At 49.5% G+C, this 25,691-nt stretch overlaps 1 protein-coding gene across 1 annotated transcript in view; it reads left to right on the top strand.

Annotated features, from left to right (window-relative positions):
* Positions 1-20,725, top strand: part of ISM2 (isthmin 2) — a 46,528-nt gene extending 25,803 nt beyond the window's left edge. The window contains exons 2-6 of the mRNA XM_005301658.5: positions 8,795-9,058; positions 12,092-12,413; positions 15,609-15,749; positions 16,529-16,606; positions 17,622-20,725. Of these exons, the coding sequence (XP_005301715.1) occupies positions 8,795-9,058; positions 12,092-12,413; positions 15,609-15,749; positions 16,529-16,606; positions 17,622-18,139 (1,323 nt within the window). The 3' untranslated portion in view covers positions 18,140-20,725. The remainder of the gene's footprint in view (positions 1-8,794; positions 9,059-12,091; positions 12,414-15,608; positions 15,750-16,528; positions 16,607-17,621) is intronic.
* The last annotated feature ends 4,966 nt before the right edge of the window (positions 20,726-25,691 follow it).

Raw genomic sequence — 25,691 nt, 5'->3', positions numbered from 1 at the left:
ACTAAACAAATTCAGATTGGAAATAAGACATCATTTTTAAACAGTGAGGGTAATTAATCCGTGGAACAATTTACCAAGGGTCATGGTAGATTCTCCATCACTGGCAGTTTTACAATCAAGATTGGATGTTTTTCTGAAAGATGCTCTAGGAATTATTTTGGGGAAGGTCTCTGGCCTGTGCTAGACAGGAGGTCAGACCAGATGATCACAATGGTCCCTTCTGGCCCTGGAATCTATGACTAAAATGTTATTCTCGTTGGCTAAAATACTGTTAAAGTTATTTGGGGATTTCTTGTATTTTAAGAATCTTAACAATGTTGTAATAGATTGCACCCCTCCCCTTTCTGCCATTCACTGGCAGTGGGAATTGTTCAGGATCTGTTCTGTAAAGGAATCACAGTGAGTTTGGTTCTAAAACCCCTGTGTTCAGCAGTTTTATAACTTTCTCAAAAAATGTTCCTCTTGGGCTGAAAATGTCTTATGCTTGGTTTCAGTTCAAAGGTAAACTTATTTGGAACATTTGATCAAAATCTATACAGTTGGTTTTTAATGAGGTGGATGTAGGTGGAAAAAAAAGTATTCTGCTTAAAAAAATAGCACAGACCCCTTTTATTTCCCCTTCAATAATTCATGCATGGGTTTGTTTGCAGCTGCTTGACATGTGTTGTATGAAATGTTAATTGTTCACAGCAGAGGTGAGTTAGGTGCAATACATACTTGAGAACAGTAGAGAGAGCTTGGGGAAAATGACCAGAAAGAAGCGTTTATCTTGTGTGAGTAGGCCGAAATAATAAAGTTGATTTTGTTTCCTTCTTGTTTTTTCTCATATTTTTTATTTAGAATTTCAAAACCTTTTTTAAACAAACAAAAATAACCTTATCAAAAGTAATTAAACAACCAAAACTTTTTAAAAACAACACTAGTAACTGATATATACCAGACAGGCCTATGCAGGTCTGTAGCAAATGTACTGCTAATGATTATATGAAATGCAATTTAACATGCATAGTTAGAGTGAGAGTCACCGAAGAGAATGGCGGTCATCACTTTTTTTAGTTCAGATTTATAAAACCGCAAGACATTGACAATATTCAAAACTCTCTTCAATAACTACTTGTAAACTGAAGTGGAAAGTCACTTTATTTTTGGTGGTAATGAGGCACTTTGTGTTGCTGGCTGTTTTGCTGGGGCACAGTGGGAAGGACTGACTTACTGATATCTTCAGGTGATGGTACCTGTGTGTATTCCACACATGGGGTACACATGCGCACTCTGTGCCTGAGTCCGGGATTTTTTGTAAGCAGTGTCCATTGGCTCACACATGCTTTCCTCGTGCACCGCACCAAGGGCATAAAAGGTGGTGCAGGCCAATGCCTTGCCAGTTCCTTCTTAGCGCCACATGATCTGAGTCGGAATCTTCGGTGTCCTCTGCTCGGTTTTTACTGCATCATTGCTATAAGACACTGTATATAGTTAGTTCTGAGCAGCTTTAGTAATTTTTATAGCATAGTGTGTTTTACGCAGCATAGTTGGATTGTGGTTTTCCCTCTTTCTTCCCCACTGTGATGGGGCATCCACCCCATACTGACCTATAAATGGGTTGAGAGAGAGGGAGGCTGTTCAGGAGACATCCAATTAGAGAGGGGCTGCGAGGAGCAGCCAGTCAGGGCCAGGCTGGCCCATATAAGAAGAGCTGCAGGGCAGAGCAGGTTCAGTTGCTCCCTGGAGCTCGAGAAGGGAGGACTGCCTGCCTTGCAGGAAGAAGAACACTAGCACCTTGGACAAAGCAGTGTAGGGCAGGATCAGGGGAGTGAGTGAGCTCCCAGCTGACTGCTGGCATGCTGAGGCCCTGAGATAAGGGAGGAGGTGTGCTGGGTCTGCAGGGGAGTAGCCCAGGGAAATAGACTGAGAGGTTCAAGGGGACACACCACGTGGCTGCCATCTACAGAGTCCCTGGGCCAGGACCCGGAGAAGTGGGCGGGCCCCGATTCCCCCCTCACCCGCACTCGCCACTGAGTAAGTGACTGGACCGTCGCACTGAGATACATTCCTCCGGAATAGGGGAACACAGAGTGTGGCACGGCCAGAGGGCTGTGTCCTGAAGAGGACGCCGCGGTCCTTGGAGCGACACAGGTCCAGGACCAGAGGTGACGGCAGGTGAGACACCACCAGAAGAGGGCATAGAGCTAATTCCCAGGGCAGCCATCAGAAGGCGCCGCAGTGTTGATTGGCACCCTGTTACACCCACCCAGGACCCTTTTCCCCCTGAGAAGTCTGGGATTATGCCCAGAGTCCCAGGGTTCAAAAACTGTATTTTCTGCCCTCACTCCTTTTCGGTGAGCAACGAATATCAACTCTGCCTACTGCCTGGATGAGGTTCATAATTCTGCCAAGTGCAGCATCTGCTGCTCTTTTCCTCCCCAGTCTCGTGAGTCTCAGAAAACATTTTATGGAGAAGGCAATGAAACCCCACTCAGATCCTGGCAGGGGAACCCACCCATACATCAGTCTCAACAAGCAGGCATGAGCTTGGGAATGGAGGCTAAAACTGTTAAGCCTAAAAAGATGGCTTCACATGAGAATAAGGGGCATTTTCCTACACATAAGGACAAGTTCCTGAAGAGAAAGGATCACTTCCTGACCCCATCAAAGTGGGGGAGCTGGCATGCATGGACACTAAGGACTTAGGTCTGAGTAAATCTTCTCAACAGGAGAAGGAGGTGTGCAAAGGTATGCACATCAGTGACTATGGTGAAGCTCCTGGCACTCCCATCTACTTTTAGAGCCGATGTGGCACCTGGAAGCAACATGGCTCCAGAGGAAGCTGCCTGCCACAGTGACCAGTCTGGTTCCAATGGCTCTGCTGATGGACTCTGCTGGTAACCCAGAACATTCTGACACCTATGGCTCCCCAGAGGACCTCTTCTTCCCTGCCTGCCTTCACCCTTCCTACCAGAACTGTCTCTATTCCAGGACGTGGATATACCAGAGGAAGAGACTGTTCTTGCAAGGCAGAGTCCCCATCCTCCCTGCCAGCCTTGGAGTGCAAACATAGTACCATTGGTTCTTCCGGAGATCAGGCTTCTGGCTTTCTTGTCCGATGAGTCTGAGCCTCTGTAGGAGCCTCTGTGGTGTCAGACAGAGGGAGCATGAGCCACGAGCCCCAAATGATCAGGGTTCTGGCGGTACAGGGGACAGGGACAGGCGGTAGCCGATGGCATGGGGTTCTCCTCCATCATTTGATCCATCCTACTGGCAATGTTGGGAACCCTGGGAGCCCTACCAGAGACATCTGGGATCAGTGCAGGAGCCCTGTTTGCCATTGCCCACTACGCACAACCAGCACTGTCAGAAGGGGAAGGTGAGCCAGATCCAACTATTCCAATGGTTCCGGGAGCGATCTTGTCATCTTCACCAGAGGAGGCGGGTGCTCCATCTTCTCTGTCTCCACCAGACGACTTTAAACAATACCAGAGGCTCATGTACAATGTGGCAGCGGAGCTACAGTTTCAGCTGGAGGATGTCTAGGAGCCTCAGCACAGTTTACTGGACATTCTGCAGCCTTCCAGTCCCAGCCAACTGGCCCTCCACATCAGTGAGGCCATTGTGCACCCAGCAAAGGTGGTTTGGCACATCCCTGCTTCTTGTCCACCCACCCCTATGAGGCCTGAGAAATGCTACTTTGTTCCGTCCGGGGTGGGAGAGATTTATCTCGCCCAGTGCCTAACTCTTTGATGATGCAGATGGCTACAGAATAGTCCAAGCAACAGCATCCAAAATCTACTCCCTCTAATAAGGGACATAAGTGACTCAACTTACTAGGAAGAAAGGTCTTCTCTTCCACCTCCCTCCTGTTCAGGATCTCAAATTTCCAGGTCCTTTTGGCCAAATATGATTTTACCAACTATAATAAGTGTTTGGAATCCAAGGACAAGCTCCCTAAGGATGATAGGGCCTGCTTCCAGGGCTTAGTGGATGAAAGAGGGCTGGTGGCCAAAATTCCCCCCCAAGCCACACTGGAAGTAGCAGATTCTGCTTCTAGGAGGATGGCTACAGCCATAGTTATGAGGAGGAACTCATGGTTGCAATTCTCAGGTTTCCCTAGAGAGTTGTGGAGTACCATCCCAAATCTGCCCTTTGATATTACCAGCCTCTTTTATGAGAAGATGGTGGAGTCTCTCCACTCCCTTAAAGACTAAAGGTCAATGCTTCGCTCACTGGGCTTTTACAGTCCTGCCCCTAAGAGAATACGTGAGCAGGACTGCTGAGATCCACATCCCCTTACTGATGCCATTTTATTCCTCTCCCCTAATATTTGGAGGCCACATTATGAAATTTGCAGAAAAACTGGAGGGCCTTACCTACAGATAAATGGGTATTAGAGATTATTCATGATGGGGTTATCTGATGGTGTTTCTGGTATCTCCTATTCACAAACACCCTTCTCAGTTCCTTTTAAGGGACCACTCTCACGAGATTCTACGACAAGAGGTGAACTCTCTTCTCCTCAGGGGAGCCATAGAAAGGTTTCCACCTCAATATCAAGGGAAGGGATTCTACTTCCTGATCCCCAAGAAGAATGGGGGATGGAGACCAATTCTTGATCTGCGACAGTTCAACTAGTTCATTTGAAAGCTAAAATTCCACATGATATCCTTGGCATCAATAGTTCCCTCATTAGAGGACTTGGCTTTTGACATGAAAGATGCATATTTTCATACTGACATTCACCCAGCTCACAGAGTTCAAAATCATGCCCCCCACCCCCATTATCAACAGTTACGTGTTGCCTCTGCCTTTGCGTGGGATATTGTGCTGAAACTTGGCCAGTAGGGATTGCTTCTGATATATACAAACCTTTTTTGATTTCAGAGAGACACCCACTCATCCCCTGACTGTTTGAGAAGATCACTGAGTTGTTGGGGAGATGGTGCTGGGCAATTTGATGAATATTAATAAGTGACTGGCAAATTAAAAAATTATGTCTGAGGGCCTATTTCAGTCCTTAAAATATTAGGGTCTGGGCACATTGGTATTGCCAGGAGCTCAGTGGCCACTGTGTGCAAGATAGGGACAGTGGGGACGCCGGGTGTGTGTTGTGGCTTGGAATTGAGGCAGGGGATGCTGGTAGAATAGCAAAGGGAACTAGTGATTCCAGAGGACTTTATGCTTGGTAAATGGGTGAGGGATTTCTTAAATCTGGCAGTCTCTCAGCCTATCAGCTCTTTCCAGGTCTCCTTCAGCAGGATTATGTTACCCCTGTGGGAACCAGAATCTGAATTTCCTGAGTTGGTGAGGGTGTAAAATCTGAACCAGGCAGTATTGGCCAGTGATAGGGCAGTAGAGTGGGAGTCAGGAGAGCTGCATCTTCTCCAGCCTCCATCACTGTGACTTCTTGTGTGACGGACACTTCCCTGCATTGTGCCTCAGTTTCCACATGTGTAAAGTGGGGATGATGATGCCTACTTGCCTTTGTTAAGCACTTTGAGGCCTACAGTTGAAAAGCCCTATAAAAGGGCTATGTGTCACCAGTGTTTTATTGACGTGATTTTCTTGCAGTGCTGTATGTTACTGTAATACAAGGTTTAATGTACAGTTTGGTGAAAATGTAGTGCTTGTAAAAGATGTCCTATTGACAGACCTAGCAACAAGAGTCTCTTTATCCACAGAACAGGTTCATTTTCCGTCACATTACCCTCTGTGGGTGCTTCAACCTGTGGCCTATTCATCCTCAGCCTTTCTGTTGAGAAGGGCTAACTGTGATGCTGACCTTCATGATGTGGATGCTTTTCTCACTCAGAGCTGGACTGAGATATTGCAGGTAGCAAATAGCCCTCAGAGGGTGAAGGAGTGAAAAGCACTCAGATGCTGCGGTGGATTAGTAGTGACTTATTCCCAATGTCTTGAGCCACCTAGTAGGGAATCCCAGGGTCGAAATGGCTTAGCGTGACGCAAGTCAGGATCCAGAAACAGAAGGGCTTGAATTCCAGAGCAAGCCGCACTGGGGAGAAACCTTGGAAATACTAACTGCACTTCATGTCTGGTTGGACTTGGCCTTTCCTCTGAGCTGTTTCAGCTCACGGGTGTGTGGTGAATCTTGTGAAATCTATACAGCACCTCTTTGTGGTGCCTGCTCTCAACTAACTCCTGGCCCTGGCCCACTGTGGAGTGGGTGGTGGTGGTGGCGATCCAGGGGCTGGCTTGTTGCATTTGGTAGGGGCTGGGGGTAGCAGCATTCCAGGGGCCATGGTTTTGTGGGTGAAAGCTGTCTGGGGCTGGGAGTTGGAGGAGAGAGGCAATCCATGGGCTGGGCTTTGAGGTTCTCAAGAGTGGTTGGAACTGAATGTTCTTTGTGGTTTGAACCCAAACCTCAGAATGTTAACCTCACCCTGACCAGAACCCATTAAAATGTCCCCATAATCCTTGGCAGTAGGACCCACCATGCCCTGCTGCTGCACAGCCCTAGCTGACGTGGGAGAGTTAATTGAGTTGCCACATCTACTTGGCGAATATAAAAAACTCCTATCCTGCCTTTGTCTCCCCTTTCCCACAACGGGATGTCAAATCAGAGGGACGGACAGACCCCAGACAAAACCCTGGGGCCATGGATGTCTTAGATTGGAGCCATTGCTTGTCTAGGGCAGTGGCATCAGAGCTAGATCAATTCAAACAAAGCTCTGGGCATAATCTCCATCCTCCCTGATCATTCCTCCAGGACAGAGCAGCGACTCTCCCTGCACATGGAATATTCACCCAGAACCCCCCCTCCAACCTGTACGCAGGGGCCCATCTGGACAAAGCTGTTGCAGTCTCTGCCACAGCCAGCTCCACTCTGATAAACAGCAAAGGGACCAGCAGTGTCCCCGCTGCTCCTTCCTTTCTCTGGGGGTGGGGGAGACAGGCACCAGGCCTTTGATGTGCAGGAACAGGCCTGGCTGACATGCTGTATGTGTGCTCATGTGAGCCTGGCCCTGCTCCAGCTCTCTTTGAAGTGCTCCAGTGATCAGGATGAAAGGGAGGGGGAGTCCCTCCCCAAACCATCTGGCCCTAATTGCAGGTAAAAGTGCTGTTCTGTCTCCCTGGTGGGGAGGGGAGCTTCTCTCTCTTTGTTAATCCTGCAGCTACAGTCTGGGCTCATGAAGGGGAAGGAGGGTTTGGTGGTGCCAGGGAAGAGAGCTAGGAACAAAGGCGGATTTAGGCTGGGCATCAGGAAATACCTGCTACCTGCGAGATGCACTAAGCTGGGGAATCAGGCAGGGTGGAAGGCACATAGGTTGGAAAGTTAAATCCTAGACCACTGAAGAACCTTCTGTAGGGAAGCCTGCATTGGTTGAGCGAGGACTGGGGTGTAGAGAGCTTGACAGGTTGTTCCCATCTCCAATTTCTCTGATGCACTGAAGCTTGCAGCCCCTTTGACTTGCACCCTTTAATCCCAGTGTGTGTCGAGCGCAGAGGTTAGTGACGTGGGGACCTGGTTCAAGTGATTTCATTTGGAGGAGTTAATCCTGCTTCTTTCCAAATCCACCCTTAACCCATCCTGGTCTGGAAGCCTCTTGAGAATCAGGCTTCCTGGAAGATGGCATCAGCACGAGACTGTTTCTTGCTGCAGCTCCCAGACCAGAGTGGGAATGCAGAGGTGAGCACAATGTGCCTCAGAATGGATAAAAATGTCAGCAGAGTGAGAGCAGGTCAGCTAACACACAGCTTGAGTCACGGGTACCATTTACAAATAAATTATGTTGCTTCATAGTCTGTTATACAAGGGGGCTTTAACCAGCCATTATGTGTTTCCTACAATGTAAAATGCAGCCATTCATCTTTAGCAGTTTCTATTCCTATTGACCTTTAGTAGACGATTCATTCAAGAGGTTCCTAGAGACAAAGCGGGTGAAGTAATATCTTTTACTGGACTAACTTCAAATAAGTTGTTTTCTCTGATACTAATAAATAGTTTTTACGTGGCTGGGTTATCTTGGGAAAGTTCCACCTCAGATTAATTCACCACATATGAGTGTCGGGCTGGGTGACTTTGTGACCATTAATAATCTTTGCATTTATCATTTTCCAGCTAGAAGTTATCAAATCTTGTGCCTCAGGGTGACAATTGATAGTTTGCAGGGGCTGATCACGGTGGGGGGCGTTTTGGAATTTTTCCTCCATGTAAAATATTGAACAGCTGGGCAGGTGCATTATAGATTTTTGTCCTTCCTCCAAAGAATTTGGTCTCGGACATTGTCAGAAGTGAAGATCCCAAACAAGGTGGACTAGCAGACTGGTCTGGTATGGGCAGGGAAATCAAAATGCCAGATTAGATGGGACAGTGTTATAGCAGAGAGGTGCAAATACTGGACTGGTTTCTGATGTGGCAGAAAGCAGGGAAATGCCAGACGTAATAGAGCCATTGCTCTGCTCCAGAGTGGCAGGGATATTGGACTAGATGGGCAATTGCTCCGCTTGGGTGCTGTAGGGGGGGTGAGGATAGTGGAATAGATAAGTCGATGGCCAGATCTAGTGTTGCAGTCAATATGCTCTTTGCTTGTATGGCCTGTTTGCTGTCTCAGACCACACTTGCAGGAATAGGGAGATGGTGGGTCAATAAACCTTGCGTTTGTTCTTAGTAGGCGTGTTTCAGGGACCCGTTCCTGAGCATTTGCAGGCAGCTGCTCACCTCCATAGTGCCTGCTCTCCTGCCCTGTCCCTGGTGTGAGGATGTAGTGGAGGGAGTCCTGAATGGTAGCTGTGGAGATGGTCAGGGTGGGGTTGGAACTGCCATGGCTGCCTCTTTCATTGCCAGGTCTCCACTTCATCTGACACCCGTTTGACTCAGGAAGAGGAGATGCCACAGTCCAACAAGGTTCGGAGCCTGAGGCGAAGCGGGCAGGCTGGGCCTCGCCGGCACAAACGCCGATGGTCGTCCCAACGGGCTGTGAGGAACCAGCCAGTGCCACTCTGGCCTGGCGGCGCTAGCAAGGAGGAGAGCACACCCTTCGTGCTGGACTTACAGAACCTGCCAGGGTTGGCCAACGTTGACCTGAGTGCCCAGAACCCAAACATACAGGTAGGAGCACAAGTCTCTGTCACTGGCTGGACACGGACACTTTGGGCAGGAGCAAAAAAGTAATGTGGCTGGATTATGCAAGCGTAGAATCACTTGAGGGGCCAGGGGACGACCTGATTGGGGACGACCTGTCCATCTGCCGTGCGGTAGGGACCAGAAGGGCCCCCAAACTCCTTCCTCTGCACCATGATAGGACTGATTTCATTATCTGTACACCATCCCAGACAGCTGGTCTCAGCCTGGATTATTGCCAGTGCTGTTGATTCCACCACAGCTTGCTCTGTCGCCAACAGTTTTTAGGGTAAAGTCCCTTGCAGAGGCCAGTGGGGAGTGACTGTGTGCCAGGGTGGTGGCACTTCCTGGGGCAGTATTGCCACATCTGACAGGAACTCCCTCGATCTAAGAAGCTTGTGCTCATGGGCTCACTGTACATTTTGGGCCAAACTAATGGGGAAGCAGTGGCAGATTTTTAGTGACTGTTACACCCAAGCTCCAGCAGGGAGACACTGAGATCTGCTACAGCTCCCCATTGTTATGGGTGGGAAGGAATCCAAGTGGAGAGGTGGGTGGGTCTGGAATGGATGAGAGAAGGGACCTGACTCCAGGGTGAAACTGAACAAAGGTTCCATTTGGGTCGGCTCTTACGTTGCCCAATCCAAGTCACCAATTTACTGAAACTGGGCAATATAAGGGGCTGGGGTGATTCATTTTTCCCAGAGTCTTGGGGAAGAGAGGCCAAAATAAACTCCCAGCACATAGGAGCAATGGGAAGCAAACCACTGCCATGGTTAACCTTGTATTGGGGTCAAGTATCAGAGGGGTAGCCGTGTTAGTCTGAATCTGTAAAAAGCAACAGAGGGTCCTGTGGCACCTTTAAGACTAACAGAAGTATTGGGAGCATAAGCTTTCGTGGGTAAGAACCTCACTTCTTCAGATGAGACTTGCATCTGAAGAAGTGAAGTGTATTGGGGGGAGCCTATTGACAAAGTCCCTTAACCCTCACCCTGCCTGTATAGAGCCGGCACAAAATCTATTGGGGAAGGATCTGATCAGGAACACTCCCTTGATGTGCTGCAGGACTTGGTTGGGCAGAGGGGTAATACCTCCAGCTCAGTATCCAGAATTGCTCTGATCTCCATTTCCTCTTCATCCCTAAAGGGCCTGATTGCTGCCTTAGCTGGGCCCTGGCCGTCAGCATGTGTGCGGGGTGCTGAGACTGTCAGGGGGAGGGCGCTGTGGCAGACTGGAACTGGACCCAGGCCTGGGGAGTGCCACAGACAGACTGCAGGGTGGGGTCAATTAACCAGATGTTTTCTCTCTGGCCTTGTTTGATCTCCTAATTGGAAACCTTTTGTGTGGGGGCCCCATTTCCTAGACTCTGCAAGGCTGATACCATATATTTTGGCAAATAATCCTCAGGCACATATAAGCCACACCCATTTAGGACAGGAGATGCTGGCATATAAATTCCTTGCACAAGGGAATGAATGCTGTATAACCAGATCGGCTCGGTCAGGATTCTCTGTACTCCTGGACCCTCTCGCTTCTTTCTAGAACTCCTCCCTTTAAAGAGCAAGGATGGGTTCATGGACAGTTTCCTAAGGGGATACGAGCACTGAATTTCTAAGAGTTCTAGCCTATGCACTGGCCCTCTGCAGTCAGGAGAGATTTTCCCCAACCCTGCCTGGCTGGGCTAGCCAACCCCAAAACATGTCTCCTGACTGAACTGCAACACCCCCCGCTAGTCTAGCCCTGGCCTACCCACACACACCTCTGCCAATGTACCTCAATCCTTTCTTGCAGCAACACCTGCTATTCCAGTCCTGGGTCCCTCCTACCAGCTGTGCCAGGCTGAGTTTTGTACTGTGGAGGAAGGTCTGCTTGCAATTAGGCTGAGATCCACCAAACTCACTGCTCTAGTGATTCAAGCCAGAAAATAATCTTGGCCTCTCTAGGAGTGTGGCTGGAGTTTCAGCCCACGCGATCACCTCAATGCTGGTCCTGCTGCTTTCCATTCCCAGAGCAAGGGCCCAGCTAACCCCCAGGGACATCTTACTTTGTAGCACCCATCCCATTACTAAACTGCCTCCTCTCTCGGTGTGCGGGGCTGTTTCTATTCCTGGAGGATTATGTTGCTTGACCGACCACTTGCCTGTCTCGGGCACCTCAGCGTGCTTCACAAACAGTTTACCAAACCTGAATCTCCCCAGGTCTTCTGGGTTGTTGTTGTTTTATGCAATGTGCCTCTCGCTGCCTCCAGACTCTGGGATGTCAGGTTTTTTCAATGACACATTAAAGCAGGGGTTTCAAACAGGTGGCCCGCGGAGTTATTTGCTGCAGCCCGCCAAGCTCCCCGCCCCCCCGGAGTTATTTCCTGCAGCTGCCAAGCTCCCCTCACCCGCTGCCCCCCCCAGCATACCACGTCCCCACTCCTCTGCCTACCTCCAGGTGCTTCCCGCCACCAAACAGCTGTTTGGTGGCGTGTGGCGCTTTCCAGGAGGGAGGTGGGAGGAGCGGGGAGCCGCACGCTCAGGGGAGGAGGCAGGGCTGGGGTGGGGATTTGGGGAAGGGGTTGGAATGGGGGCGGGGAAGGGGTGGGAAGAGGCAGGGTAGGGGTGGGGCCTCATGGAAAGGGTGGAGTGGGGGCGGGGCCAGGGGCAGAGCGGGGGCCTTTTGCATTTTTATATGAAAAGGTGTCAGTGATGTGGCCCTCGGGCCAATGTACTAGTCCGCATGTGGACCTCGTGGTGATTTGAGTTTGAGATCCCTGCATTAAAGCCTGGACAAAGAGACTGGAGCCATCAGCCGTGGGAGGATTCTAGCAGGGCCTGGCACTGTGTCCTGCAGCATAGCACAACCCGGCCAAAGAGGGAAACTAGTTGGAATGTCTAGATCCTGAGTGGGGAGCTATTGGACCAACAGGAAAATCCTTTGTTGCCCGTTAAGGGAGTCCCCGGCAGCTGAGTCAGCCAGAAGCCCTGGCTTCAGTGCTGGCACCTCCCTTATTGCCCTGCCTTGTGTCTGGCTTCCCAGGTAACCATTGAGGTGGTGGATGATCCCCAGGCTGAGATAGAGATGGATTTGCTGAAGGAGACCAGCAATGACTGGTCCCTGACCTCCTCCGAGTGGTTGTCGCACAAGGACCTTTTCTGGCCCCTCTTCTGGGAGTACACGGATCCCACTGAGGAAGAGGAGGAGGACGAGGATGACAGCCTGGACAGAGGGGAGGAGGAGGAAGATTATACAGCAGAGTATGAGGAAGAGGAGGAGACAGTGCTGAGTGGAGTGGGAGGCGACTGGGACCAGAGGTGGCCGAGTCAGAAGAACTGGATCTTCAAGGAAAAATATAATTATGGTGAGTTATCCCCTGCCCCTCAGCAGATGCCCCCCGAAATTCTGCAGTGGCCACCTCCCTGCCCACTAGGGGCTGGATTGCTGTTAAAGGCATTGGGGGCATCCACAGGGCAGCCTGTTCTAGTTCAGGGATGTCAGACACATGGCAGCTTGATGGATTTGCATAAATCTCAGCTTTTGTGTTTAAAAAAAAAAAAAGAAGTTTCTAGTCCCTATGGCTGTGAAGGAAACTTTCCAAATGTGCCCCGAATGGAACCAAAACAGTGAAGTCTGCCTGAGTCTGTAGACAGCCTAGATAAATAACTCAGAGGTGTGAATTGAATTCCCAGCTGATTGGATTGCTAACGCTAAAGCCTAATGAGTACATACATTCAGACTAGAAATAAGATACAGATTTTTAACCGTGCAGGTAATTAGTCATTGGAACAACTTACCTAGGGATGTGGCAGGTTCTCCGCATTTGAAGGCTATAAATGAAGACTGGCTGCCTTTCCAGAAGATATGCTGTAGATCAAACAGCAGTTATGGGCTCCAGGCAGAAATGAGGGGGTGAAGTTCTCTGGCCTGTGTTATGCAGGTCAAACTAGATGATAATGGCCCCTTCTGGACTTAACGGCTGTAACTCTATGATCTTTCAATGTCAGCATTAACTATCTTATGGCTCATGGCTCTGGCAGATAAAATGGGGCAGAGGGGGAGAGTGAAGTGAGCGAGACTGAATGTGGCATTAAGGTACTGAACAAATAATAAATGACCTAAAAGTTGAGTTACTACAGCAAGGCTGTATTCTAACCTTGATCCTGTGCAAACCTCCACTGCCATCAGTGGGAGGTGGTTGTGGATAGAGGACTGTGCAGTCCTAAATGTATATCCAGCCCATGGACCATCAATAAGCATGGAATTCATCCCTCCCCACTGAATGAATTTGAGCCCTGGTGTAGTGGTTAGCGCAAGGAGACTGGGCGCCATGACTCCAGGGTTCTGCTCTTAGCTCTGAGAGAGAGCGTGCCAAGGTGGGAATTAGGGCTCTGGTTCTGTTCCTGGCTCTGGGAAGGAGAATGGTCTAGTGCAGAGGTTCTCAAACTGGAGGTCGGGACTTCTGAGGAGGTTGCAAGGTTACTACATGGGGGATCGTGAGCTGTCAGCCTCCACCCCAAACCCTGCTTTGCATCCAGCATTTATAATGGTGTTAAATATAAGGAGGGTCGCACTCAGGCTTGCTAAGAGAAAGGGGTCACCAGTACAAAAGTCTGAGAACCACTGGTCTAGTGGCTAAGACTGGGAGTCGGGACGCCTGCATTCTGTTCCCAGGAAGCACATTCTGAGAAGGGTGCCAACGAGGGCAGGTGCGGCCACCTGCTGCTGCCCTGACCTGGCAGAGTGCCTGGACTTTCGGGTTTGTCAGGAGGGGCATCCATGAAAAACTCTGAGCAATTAGAAAAGGGGCAGAAGGGGGCACTTCAGGGATGGTTCAGGTCCCCTGGTGTTTCCACTTCTCCCCCACTCCCCGTGTCACAGTGGTGGGGACTGGATGCAGCTCCCTCCAGAACTAGCCAATGTGGTTCCCAGAGCTGGCCAGAGTGGGGCACTGAGAGGAATTGGATGTGCCCACCTCCAGCCTCTCTAGGGCTCGCGGCTGTGCTGTCAGCAGTTCCTTAAGGTACTTACCGTATGCATGTGCTCTCGCCCTCTCACATTGGGCCAATGGGAAATCATCACTGAATGGAAGTGTTTCCAGTGGTTCTGCAGGGATCAGTTCTACGCACTATTCAACATTTTCATCAATGGTCTGGAAGCAAATATAAAATCACTGCTGATGTACTTTGCCGATGACACAAAGCTTGGCAGAGGGTAAATAATGATGAGGACTTGGCAGTCACACAGAGCCATCTGGATCGCCTGGTAGGCTGGGCCCATTCAAACAAAATGCCTTTTAATACAGCCAAGTGCAAAGTCATACATCTAGGCTCAAGGAATGCAGGGCATACCTACAGAATGGGGGACTGTATCCTGGAAAGAATTGACTCTGAAGTGGATTTATGGGTCATAGTGGGCAGGCAACTTCCCGTGAGCTCCCAGTGTCATGCTGTGGTGAAAAGGACTAATGAGACCCTGGACTGTATAAACAGAGCAGTAGTATGTAGGAGTGGGACGGTGATTTTACTTCTGTGTACAGCATTGGTGAGACCAGAACTGGAATACTGCATCCTGTTCTGGTGTCCAGATTTTTGAAAAGGATATTGATAAATTGGAGAGGGTGCAGAAAAGTGTCATAAAAGTGATTTGAGGACTGCAGAAAATGCTTTATGGTGAGTGATTAAAGAGCTTGATCACGTTAGCTCATCAAAAAGAATATTGAAGTGACTTGATTACAGGGTAGAAGTCTCTTCACAAGGAGGAAATACCAGGTCCTTAAGAGGTCTTCAGTCTAGCAGAGAAAGACATCACATGAACCGATGACTGGAAGTTGAAACTAAATAAATTCCATGTAGAAACAAGGCACACATTTTTAACAGTGAGGGTGATTACCCATGGAACAAACTACCCAGGGAATTGATGGATTCTCCATTTCTTGGAATCTTGAGATCAAGACTGGATACCTCTTTGAAAGATATGCTTTGGCCAAGCACAAACTATTGTGCTTGGCCAAAACCAAGATTATACCAGAGTTAAAAAAAAAACCTAGATAAATTCATGGAGGATAGATCCATCAATGGCTATTAGCCAGGATGCGCAGGGATGGTGTCCCTAGCTTCTGTTTGCCAGAAGCTGGGAATGGGCAATGGGGATGGATCACTTAATGATTACCAGTTCTAGTCATTCCCTCTGGGGCACCTGGCATTGGCCACCGTCGGAAGACAGGATAGTAGGGTAAATGGATCTTTGGTCTGACCCAGTATGGCCGTTCTTACGTTTCTTATTGGGCTCAATGCAGGGATAACTGGGTGAAGTTCTATGGCTGCTGATATACAGGAGATCAAACTAGATGACTTCAACTTTAAAAATCTATGAATCTGATCAGTGCTCTCCTGAGCTCTAGCCAGCTCCCCTTTGGAGATAGCTCAGGAGGGCAGGACGGGGAGGTAAGAGCAGGGTAATGTAGGCAGAGGGAAGCCAGCAGGGAAGTCCAGGCTTCATTCCCATCTGGGCTTTGCACAAGGACTTTCATGCTTTGTCCTTCTCTTGCCATCCCCAGACTATGAAGATGAAGAGGAGTGGAGCTCTTGGTCACCCTGCAGTGTGACCTGTGGTAGCGGGAACCAGAAGAGAACCCGGTCCTGTGGCTACGCCTGCACAGCCACCGAGTCGAGAACCTGCGACCTGCATCGCTGCCCTGGTGAGCCTATTGTACTCCTCATGCTCTAGACAGAGCCACTTTTCTGCCTCCCCTAACACCTTAGGGGGCCCTTTCTCAAACTCATCCACCCAGTGGGCCCTGCCCACAGCAAGATCCTGTTTCTGCTAGGGCGGGAGGGATGAATTCCCAGCTGGGGGCAAGAGGGTCACTTGAGGAATTTTCCATCTCCACAGGGCAGGGAGAACTTTATCTCTTTCTAACATGATGAAGGGATCTAAGTGGGACTCACTCCAGAAAATAAACCCATAGGCCAAATCCCTCTGTGGTCCTTGGCCTGCCTCCTAAACACTTAAAACACTCAGCTTTCTTTTCCTCTGTTTGGATACTGGCTAGTGCTTGAAGGGTTAATAGTTTTTAATTTTTTGATCTGGGCCAGTAAAAATGGCTGGCTCTTTCCATCATGAAGAGAAGGTGTGGCTTGTCATTCCATAATCAGCTGTAAGTAGCCCATGGATCATAGATCTGCTGCCTAACATCAAAACTCTGGTACATATGAAGCCTGAAATCCTCACTGGAAGTTTATTGAGAGCTGGCTCCAACCATCAGGATCCATCGCAACCAGTGATCTTACACTCCCTTAGTGTTATCCTCCTTGCAGTACCATCCCGTTGGTCTTCTGTGCATAGGGGTAGGTCTCCAGGAAGGTGGGGAGGGGGCAGGAGGAAATACAAGGGTCTGGTGCCCAACCCCAGCCAGGACCTCTGGCCCATCCCTGGAAAGGGATTCATTACCTCTGCTTGTATGTTTTATCTCCAAAGGAGCAGATGGGGAGATGGTCTTCACCACTGATGAGACGCCATTTGAGGGTGAGAACACCACAGAGATGTTCAACTCAGGTTAGCACGTTTCTCCTCTGTACAATAGGGCCCTGGGAGCTCCTAAGGGATTTCGTGGTGCAGCACCCCAAGGAGGAGATGGTGCTACCTGGATGGGAGTGTTCTGCCAAGGGGGCCAGGTTCTGGTGGACTTCAGTGAAATATCCACACAGGCATGAAATGTCGGTCATCCCTCTCCATGTAGGGACCTAGGCATTAGCATGTGCCAGGCACCATGTTCTGACAGAGGGTGCTGGCATGGGCTAGGCATTCCACTTAAGGGTGGCTTCATAATTGGAAGGGTATAAATGCCCCAGTGGAAGTCCCACCCTGAAGCAAGAGAGAGATTTGGTGCCCCACGCACCTAGGTGTTTTCACAGTCATATGAGTCTATGGCCCTTGTCCATGCTACAGCTACACTCACGTTGGGAAGCCCAGTTACAGCACAATGGTCTCACAACCTGGTTACAGTCTGGTTCCATTATGCAGTGTAGACAGAACCTAACCCAAGTCCCTGAGCCACGTTGAACGTTGAGGCAGTGTGACGCTTTAGCACAGATTTTAGGCATGGGTAAGGTCCCATCAGCACTGGCTGTAGTGGTATGGACACGACCCATGACTGCATCATGTTCCTGTTGGTGATTTCACTCTGCCATGTGCCCTCCTGAAACAGACCGATGGCACAGCCGCTCTGGTAGCCTCTCTCCAACAGTGGCTGGTGCTGGATGCTTAGAGATTGTGCGGAGCCCTCATTAAGCACCTTGCTGTGCAACACTATCCCATGGAGAGAGATTCTTTTCTGACCGCCATCTCTTGATCAGCTGTTGCCCTCAAGCCACAGGGGCTGTTGTCTCTGGCAATCTCCTCCCCTGGTACTAGCTCCTCCATGGAGGCTATGGTGATTGTTAGTCCAGCTGTTGTGGTATAACTCCATTCCCAGGACTGTGGCTGGACCTCAGAGAGGTGTCCACTGGGTGGGGTCCGGAGGTTGCTCATGCTCTCCCCCCTCCCCTCTGCCCTTGTTTCTCTCCTCCAGATGTGGACAGCTGTGAGAAATGGCTGAACTGCAAGAGCGACTTCCTCACCAAGTATCTGAGCAAGGTGCTGACGGATTTGCCCAGCTGCCCCTGCTCCTACCCATTGGAGGCTGTTTACAGTGCTGTGAATCTGCGGGACGAGCGCCAGGGCAAGAACTTCCGCTGGCGGGATGCCAGCGGGCCCAAGGAGCGGCTGGACATCTACAAGCCTACAGCCCGCTTCTGCCTGCGGTCCATGCTCTCCTTGGACAGCACCACGCTGGCCGCCCAGCACTGCTGCTACGACGAGCACACAAAGCTCATCACCCGAGGCAAGGGGGCCGGCGCCCCCAACCTCATCAGCACGGAGTTCTCCCCGGAGCTGCACTACAAGGTGGACATGCTGCCTTGGATTCTGTGCAAGGGGGACTGGAGCCGGTACCATGCTGTTCGGCCCCCCAACAATGGGCAGCAGTGCGCTGATAACCCCACTGAGGAGGAGTACCTCTCCCAGCTGCAGGAGGCCAAGGAGTACTAGCAGAGCTCGGCCGAGTGATGGGGGAGCAGGATGTGGCAGGTCCACCACGTAACACCCCAGGAGCACCAGGGGGCCTGTCTCTCTCTCCACCGCAATGAGGGCACGCAGGCCACAGAGGCTCTGGAGTCGTCCCCTGCTTGTCACTCCCTTGGAAACAAGCAGTCCAGGGGAGAGGCGGAGCCCTTGGCCCTACACGCAAGTTCCCTGTCGGTGCCAACCACAGGGATTGGTTTTAAATCTGTCTTTTCACAGAGGCATCCCAGTTCCTTTCCAGTTTCCAAGGGGCCCAGGTGATCCTTGCTGCATGATTGGCCCCAGGGGTGCTGTTCTCACCCCAGCTACTTCTCTGTGGATAGCACAGGATCCATGCGGGTGACAGCCAGAGGCAATGGAAGGCAACGGCCTCTGAGGGTGGGGGTGTATAAAGGGAAAGGGTGCAGCTCCTGTTACTTTTCTATGAAGTGTTAATTGCAATCTCACAAGGAGCTCAGGGGCTTATGGTGAAACGTTCTTGGCTTCTATTTGCTTCATGTTGCAGCTGTGCTGGTGGAGTTTAATACACCACCAAGACTTGCTGTTAAGGCAAAGAGTTAGCAGCTTTGTCAGAGACATCCAACCAGGCAACTGTATAAACGCCTGCCTCAGCAGGTACTGGGTCTCCTCTAAAACCTGGGGATGGATCCTCCCAGGAGAGTGCTCCTAGTGATGAGTATGGGGTGGGGTCTCCCCTGGATCTTACATTTCAGACTTGGAAAGAAAGAGACTGGGAAAGACCCACATGGTGTTCCCTGGGCTCTTGTGGCTGGGGGATGGGGTAGTGATGCGAAAACATGCCCTCTTTGTAGAGTTATTAAGAATAATAAGGCACACCTGCTGCCAGGGCCAGGGGCAAACAAGATCTGATCTCCACCCAGAGGGGAAGGAAAAGGAAATGATCCAATATCTGTGTTTAACACCCTGTCCTCACTTCAAAGGGAATGGGATGGGGGGATTGGTAGAAGTCACATCAGCAGCCCATATGTACACCTGGCTCTCCCTGGCAGGCCAGTGTTGCAGTGTTGAGGAGTGTCCTTTCATAAGATAGATCAGCAGTTCCCACCCACTCTCTTCCCACAGCCTTTCCCTGGCTTTGCAGAGTGAGGGAGGCAGCCCTGCTGTTTGTGTCCTCACAACGATGTGCAGAAAGCACCCAAGTCAGAGGAATCTCTCTGCAATCCCAGACTCTGCCAGGGTGACCAGCTGTGACCAGGGCTTTTTCCCCTGGGACTGGCCAGTGGTTTTGACACTGTAAGACCACGTGGGGACGGGAGCTAGACTCCCGCATGTGGATGCTTGCACCATTGCTGGGATTTGCCCTTTGAGAGGCTGTGGCCATAGCTAATGCATCTCCATTGTGCCCCCCGCCACCACTAGGGGAGAGTGAGTGTGATGGATTAGGCCACTCCCTGCAGCTTGGCATCCGGTTAGAAAGAGCAGATTGGCGTCTGCTCTGTTTGTCTCTGGGCACCTTCAAAGGCAAGTCCCCTCTTCCTCTCTCTCCACTGTCCCCAGTATTCTACTAGTCCAGTCCCCTGCATTCCTGCCTGCCCAGCCATCTCCCTAGCTTTATCCCTCTTGTCTAGTAGCAATAGGGAGTGGAGAGTGTCTGGAAGAGCAGCAGCTGCTGAGTGGGAGGCGCTGGTGTCCTGAATAGTCACTCCCCACCCTTGCCCTCAGCATGTCTTCATTTCCAGGCTCTTGGGGTATGGCCATTGACTCCAATCCAAGGCTCCCATCCTACTGGGGTGAGAAGCAACACAGGACCTAGCCAAAGGTGCATGCTTCATCCTCCTGTCACCTCGATTAAGAACTCCCCGACCAGGGCCCACAAGTCTCTCATGGACCTGTCTGCTGCTGGGGATGTTCTCTTGTGGCTGAAGCCCATCCTGGGGCCAGTTCCTGTGGATTATTTGAGGGAGCTGAGGTATGACTCATCCCCTTAAGGCCCTTGTGCTTTGTCCACTGCTGACTGACAAGTGCATGGTGTGCTGGATCACAGTGTGGCAATAGCGACATCTAATGGCCACCTAGGGAAATGGCAAATGTCATTCCTAGGGAGGGCCCCAGACCCAGCATCTTACGACGGGTGTGGGGTCCAAATAGGTGATGGGAATAAACCACTCACCACTATGGGGCAGAAATGTCACTTCCTTCCCAAGCGGTATCTTCTGCCCAACCCCCTGAAATGAGGCAGCCCAGCCCCACCTCATCAGGGAACCAGCAGGTCTGTCCCTCTGCTTCAGGCTCACTGCTCTGTCCATGAGCCCTGGGGCTTGTGAGTCCTGTTTCAATCCATTCCTGCCCAGGATCTACTGTAGGAGTGAGTCTAGTGGGGTGAACCACATGCTGGTAGGTCCCAAGAACTGTGCCACCCACCTCCTTAAAACTATATAAAAAATACACTGACACAAATTGTACAAGGTAACATCAGGGACAAACAAACCAGGAGTACTTGTGGCACCTTAGAGAATAACAAATTTATTTGAGCATAAGCTTTTGTGGGCTACAGCCCACTTCATCAGATGCATGCAGTGGAAAATATAGTAGGAAGATATATATACACAGAACATGAAAAAATGGGTGTTGCCATACTAACTATAACGAGAGTAATCAATTAAGGTGGGCTATTATCAGCAGGAGAAAAAAAAAAACTTGTAGTGATAATCAGGATGGCCCATTTCCATCCTGATCCTGATTATTGCAAGATCATCCTGATTATCACTACAAACGTTTTTTTTTTCTCCTGCTTAATTGATTACTCTCGTTACAATCGGTATAGCGACACCCATTTTTTTCATGTTCTCTGTGTATATATATCTTCCTACTGTATTTTCCACTGCATGCATCCGATGAAGTGGGTTTTAGCCCACGAAAGCTTATGCTCAAATGAATTTGTTAGGCTCTAAGGTGCCACAAGGACTCCTTGTTCTTTTTGCTGATACAGACTAGCACGGCTACCACTCTGGAATCTATCAGGGACAAAGTGAGATGTTCATCTCCTATGACAAAGGAACAGTGTCAAGTGATTTAATCCCCAAATCAGACCCAAGTAGTTCGGGAGGAAAGACCTCCAAATGCTCACTACCTTGTTTTCTCCATCCATCATACCCCCACTGCCGAGAATTGAAGCAACTCTGTTTTCCTGACCCTAAAGCTGTCACAGAGAGTCTACCCTGTTGGAGTGCAGGGTAATTACTTGTCCTACACCCAGAGCGGTGTCATTTCCAGTGGTGGCAATCAGACAGCAAGATGGAAGTACAAGGAGGCAGAGCTGGCTTGTCCAAATTCAGCTGGCTGCAGGTCAGGGAGAACTGGGATTTGACTAATGCAAAATGGATACAAAGTAGGAGGAAATGCACAGAATAATAACTGTTTCTTTAGCTCATAGAGTCTGCTGCTACTCATTGACCACCATTGCATGGGTGCCATCCTAGTGGTTATCTTAGGTGTCTCCACAATGCCTACTCACGTGGCTTGGTGCCTTGCCCTGGTTTTCCAGCTCTCCCCAGGTCCACGTTGGCCTGTGGTAGCTTCCAGCACCTTTTGGGGATGACCCCCACATTCCCATGGTTTTGACCAGGAGCCTAGACTCAAATGTCTCTTCTGCTGCCTTCCTCGGGGTCTTTATTTCTGGGCACCCAGCAGCTTAACCTAACAGGCAGCAGTTCAGATCATCCTGAATAAAGCAACATTTATCTGGCAGAGGAAATAAAGAGAAAATCGAGAGAATATGACAAAGAATAGGATCATGGCTACACTAAGATTCCAACAAGCACAGCTGGTTAATCAGACTTTGCTGCAGAATATCGATCAGACAGGATAAAACCCTTCCTTGGCAGAAGGTCTGTATAGCTGATCACTGTGCATTGTTTCTGTCAGTGTCCCAGTATCATTCTCCAGGGTCAAGGAGCACCCAGTCTGTCAGCTCTCTCTCTCTTTCTGACCCTTCTTCTAATTGTTGAACCTTTCACTTCTGGACCATTGTGTTCAGGTCATCAGTCACCATCTGGGACGCTGTCACTAGTGAAACACAAACCAGTGGATTTGCCAAGCTGCCACATATTGGATTATTATTGTTTAATAATTATAGTTCCTTGATACCCACAGACCCCAATTAGCACGGGAGCCCCATTGTGATGAGCACACTGCAGACGTATATCCAGACCTGCCCCAGAGAACTTACAGTCTACGCTGACAAGTGACACATAAAAGGTGGGACGAGAGCTAGAGACAAAAAGACATTAATGGTAGATAAACTAAGGGCCAGCTATATTCCCCCTGTCCTTTAAACCATCACTTGTTGGCTGGTCTATTATCAACTTTGTGACAGAAATGGGTCGTAAGGAAGTGAGGGCAGTGGTCAATGGATCAGTTCTGGGAGAGCATTCTATGTGTAAGGGCCAGCATGGAAGAAGACTTGGAGACATTTGTATGTGAAGCAGATGAATGGGCAGGTGAGGTTGTCAATCACTGGTGGAAGGAGAAGCATGTAATCCCTTGTCATTCACCAGTCTCTCTCATTGCCTCTTGCACATCAAATGCCATTGGCCCACTTCAGAGGACTCTTGATCTAATGTAATTGGAGGAATCTCTTTAGTGTCAGTACACAGTCTATATGCTTCTTTCAAAAATGTCCTTTTAAACCTTGCTACCTTTCAAAAAGGTACACACCCTACTAGGTGGGGTCTTCGCATACATCCCTTCTCAGATGAGGGCTTCAGGATGTTATTCAGCTTCTTCCCTAGGCTAAGATGCCACTGAGTAAATGACCTCCTTATAGTAAGGTCCGTTGCATGTTAATAACATCCTTACTCATGGTTAGTCTGAATTTATCAACCTGCATAATCCCAGAAATGATGCTATAATTCCTGTAACACATTCAGTTCCTATCAGGGGGCTGGTGGGAACTTTCACAGCAAGGAATTGCTGTTGAAACCTCGTGCGATGCTGAGTGGCTATTCTGCCTTCCTGGTTGGGGAATTCAGGAAACATAGACATGAATGGAAATATGAGGGGCAAGAAGCAGTGCTGCTCCTCACACAAGCACCTTACCTACCCAGGAAGCTTTATTGAGCTGCGCTAGGAAGAGCAGATGTTTGGGCAAAGGTTTATTTTTATATCCCAATAAACAGATTCTGTCAAGCCACAATTATTAGAGTTCTTTGTCTCCACCTCCCCTAATTATATTGTTTATATATATAATATATATATATATATATATTTCTTTTACTCCTACCAAATTGCATAAAGGGAGATTCTCCTGCATTCTGACTTGCAATAAAGCACTTTATTTAAAATGTATGTGTCGTTACCGCTATTGTTCAGTTGTATATTGCTGGGTGGGTTAGTTACATTTTAAACAGAAATGGTGTTGAATGCTGCGTAGTTTGGGTCCCTGTTCGTAGCTGGATTGTAAGGAGCCAGACAAATGTGCTGACTTTCTTCTCTCTCTATTGTTTGTGTTTGATAGGGACGGGCGAACCTCAAATAGCTCAGAGCCAAGATACAACCACATGGTTCAGATGCTGCTGTGCACCTTGCAGGCTGCAAATTCCAGGTGCTCACCCTCTCCTGGAGGAAGCCCACAGCAGCCTTTCCTGTGGCATTTTTGGCACTCCTGTGCCCAGCAGAAACGGGAGAGAAGAAGGGGGTATAGAAGCCAGGATGCCTTTAGTTGCTTTCCAAATACGACTGGAATTTTCAAAACTCAAAGGCTTGTGGGGCAGGGAAGGAAGGATCAAGGCAGGTTTTCCTTTGAGCCGGTTCGTCCATCCCTAGCATGGTAATGTTTGGTCTCCCTTGTACAGTATTTATTGTTTGTGGTGGTCGCAGTCGCTTAAGAAACGGGAAAGTAATGCTGGTGAATGGGGCTGCTCTGTGGAGCTGTGTTGTGTATCTGAACTGAGCGCAGAGGCTTTACCGAAAGAGAAGAGATAGTGCAGACGTCTCTTACCAATAAAATGTATTGTTATTACACGGCAAGCTCGTTAGCTTGGTCTTTGATGGTGGAGAGCCCAGGAGTGCAAAGGGATTTGATTTCTTTGGGCTCCTGACTATGGGACTGCAGCCTCACTTGTCCTGAGCTGGATCCTGGCTTAATTGGGAATACCCACTCTGGTTTTAAAACTGGATTTTGGAACTGGTTTTTGGAGGGTGTCCCTCAGAAATCCCCCATTTCCCCTTCTCATCCCTCCCAAGGCCCTAGGAGAGCTGGATAGAGAACGTGGACTGAGCAGAGTCAGTGTGGCCCAGTAGATAGGCACCAGACTGGGTAAGACTGTGGGGGTAAGACGACCTAGATTCTGTTCCTGGCTTTGCTGTAATACAACTAACAACAAGAACGACATGAGCTGCTGCCATCCCACGGGGCTGGGGTGGGAGGTGGGTGACGTGACTGTTGTGTGCCATCTGGAAAGTCCTGTGGATGAAAGATGCTCTCCCAGGACCATTACCATTAACAACGTGGAACACGAGATATCAGAAGCCACAGCCTGCTGTCAGAAAGAGAGGCCATCCAGCCCCCCACTATGGAGGAACTATCCCCCCTAAGAGGGGACCATCAGGGTCAGTTTGTGAGAAGGCTTGGAAATGATGTAGCAGTGAGATCTCTGAACTCCACCTTCCAAGGTCATGTGTTTCTGGCTGTGGACGCTTCTTTACCACACCTAGCTTAGTGGTGTCTGAGAGCGTTACCGAGGGTTGCTTGGAGCAGGTGTTGAACATGGAGAGCTCCACCCCCAACTGGGAGACTACCTTTGAAAAAAGTTTTCTGGATGCAGCTCCACAGCCAAAACCCAGCAAAGTCAGAGGCTTTGCCAAGCCTTCCAGCAGTTGCAATGCTTTTTATTGTTAATAAGCATCCGTTCTGACCGTTTCCAAGGCCTAGCTATTTCCAGCTGTTTTCTCTCTCTCCCCCCCCCCCTTTTCTTTTTGCTGGCTGCACATCTGTCAAGGTTTATCTGGTTTTCCAACACGTGGCTCCACTCCACATCTGCTTGGCGCCACAGCTGACCCCAGACTGAGGAGGAGCAGGCGGCCTCTGTCAATACATGATGCTGCGTAGTTCTGAGCGCCCCACTGTTTTACTGCAACATGAAGTATATGGAGCTCAGAGCAGGGGGCTGGATCCCAGCTGTGCAGAAAAAGAGCCTTGGAGAGAAATTACTCTCACTGCAGTGTGGCAGCCAGTAGTTATCACTATTTATGATTTATGGTCATGTCTAGTGGCCTCCTTGTGCTAGATGTAGTAGGAGAGCCACTGCCCCAGGAAGTGTACAGTTTAAATAGACAAAGGGTGGGAGGCAGGGAGTACTCTTATCCCCATTTTACAGCTGGAGAATGGAGGCACAGAGAGACTAAATAAATGATTTACCTATAGTCACATAGCAAGGCTATGGCAGAGCAGAAAATGGATCCAGATCTGAGTTCCAGTCCATTGCCTTAACCACAAGACCATTCTCCCTCAAGGTGTAGATTTGTCCCTGGTTGATTTGTCCCATCCCGATTTACCCTG

The sequence above is a fragment of the Chrysemys picta genome, chromosome 4, assembly GCF_011386835.1.
Source record: "Chrysemys picta bellii isolate R12L10 chromosome 4, ASM1138683v2, whole genome shotgun sequence".
NCBI lineage: Eukaryota > Metazoa > Chordata > Testudines > Emydidae > Chrysemys > Chrysemys picta.
The sequence above is the reverse complement of the archived record's forward strand: the minus strand, read 5'-3'. Positions and strand labels throughout refer to the sequence as shown.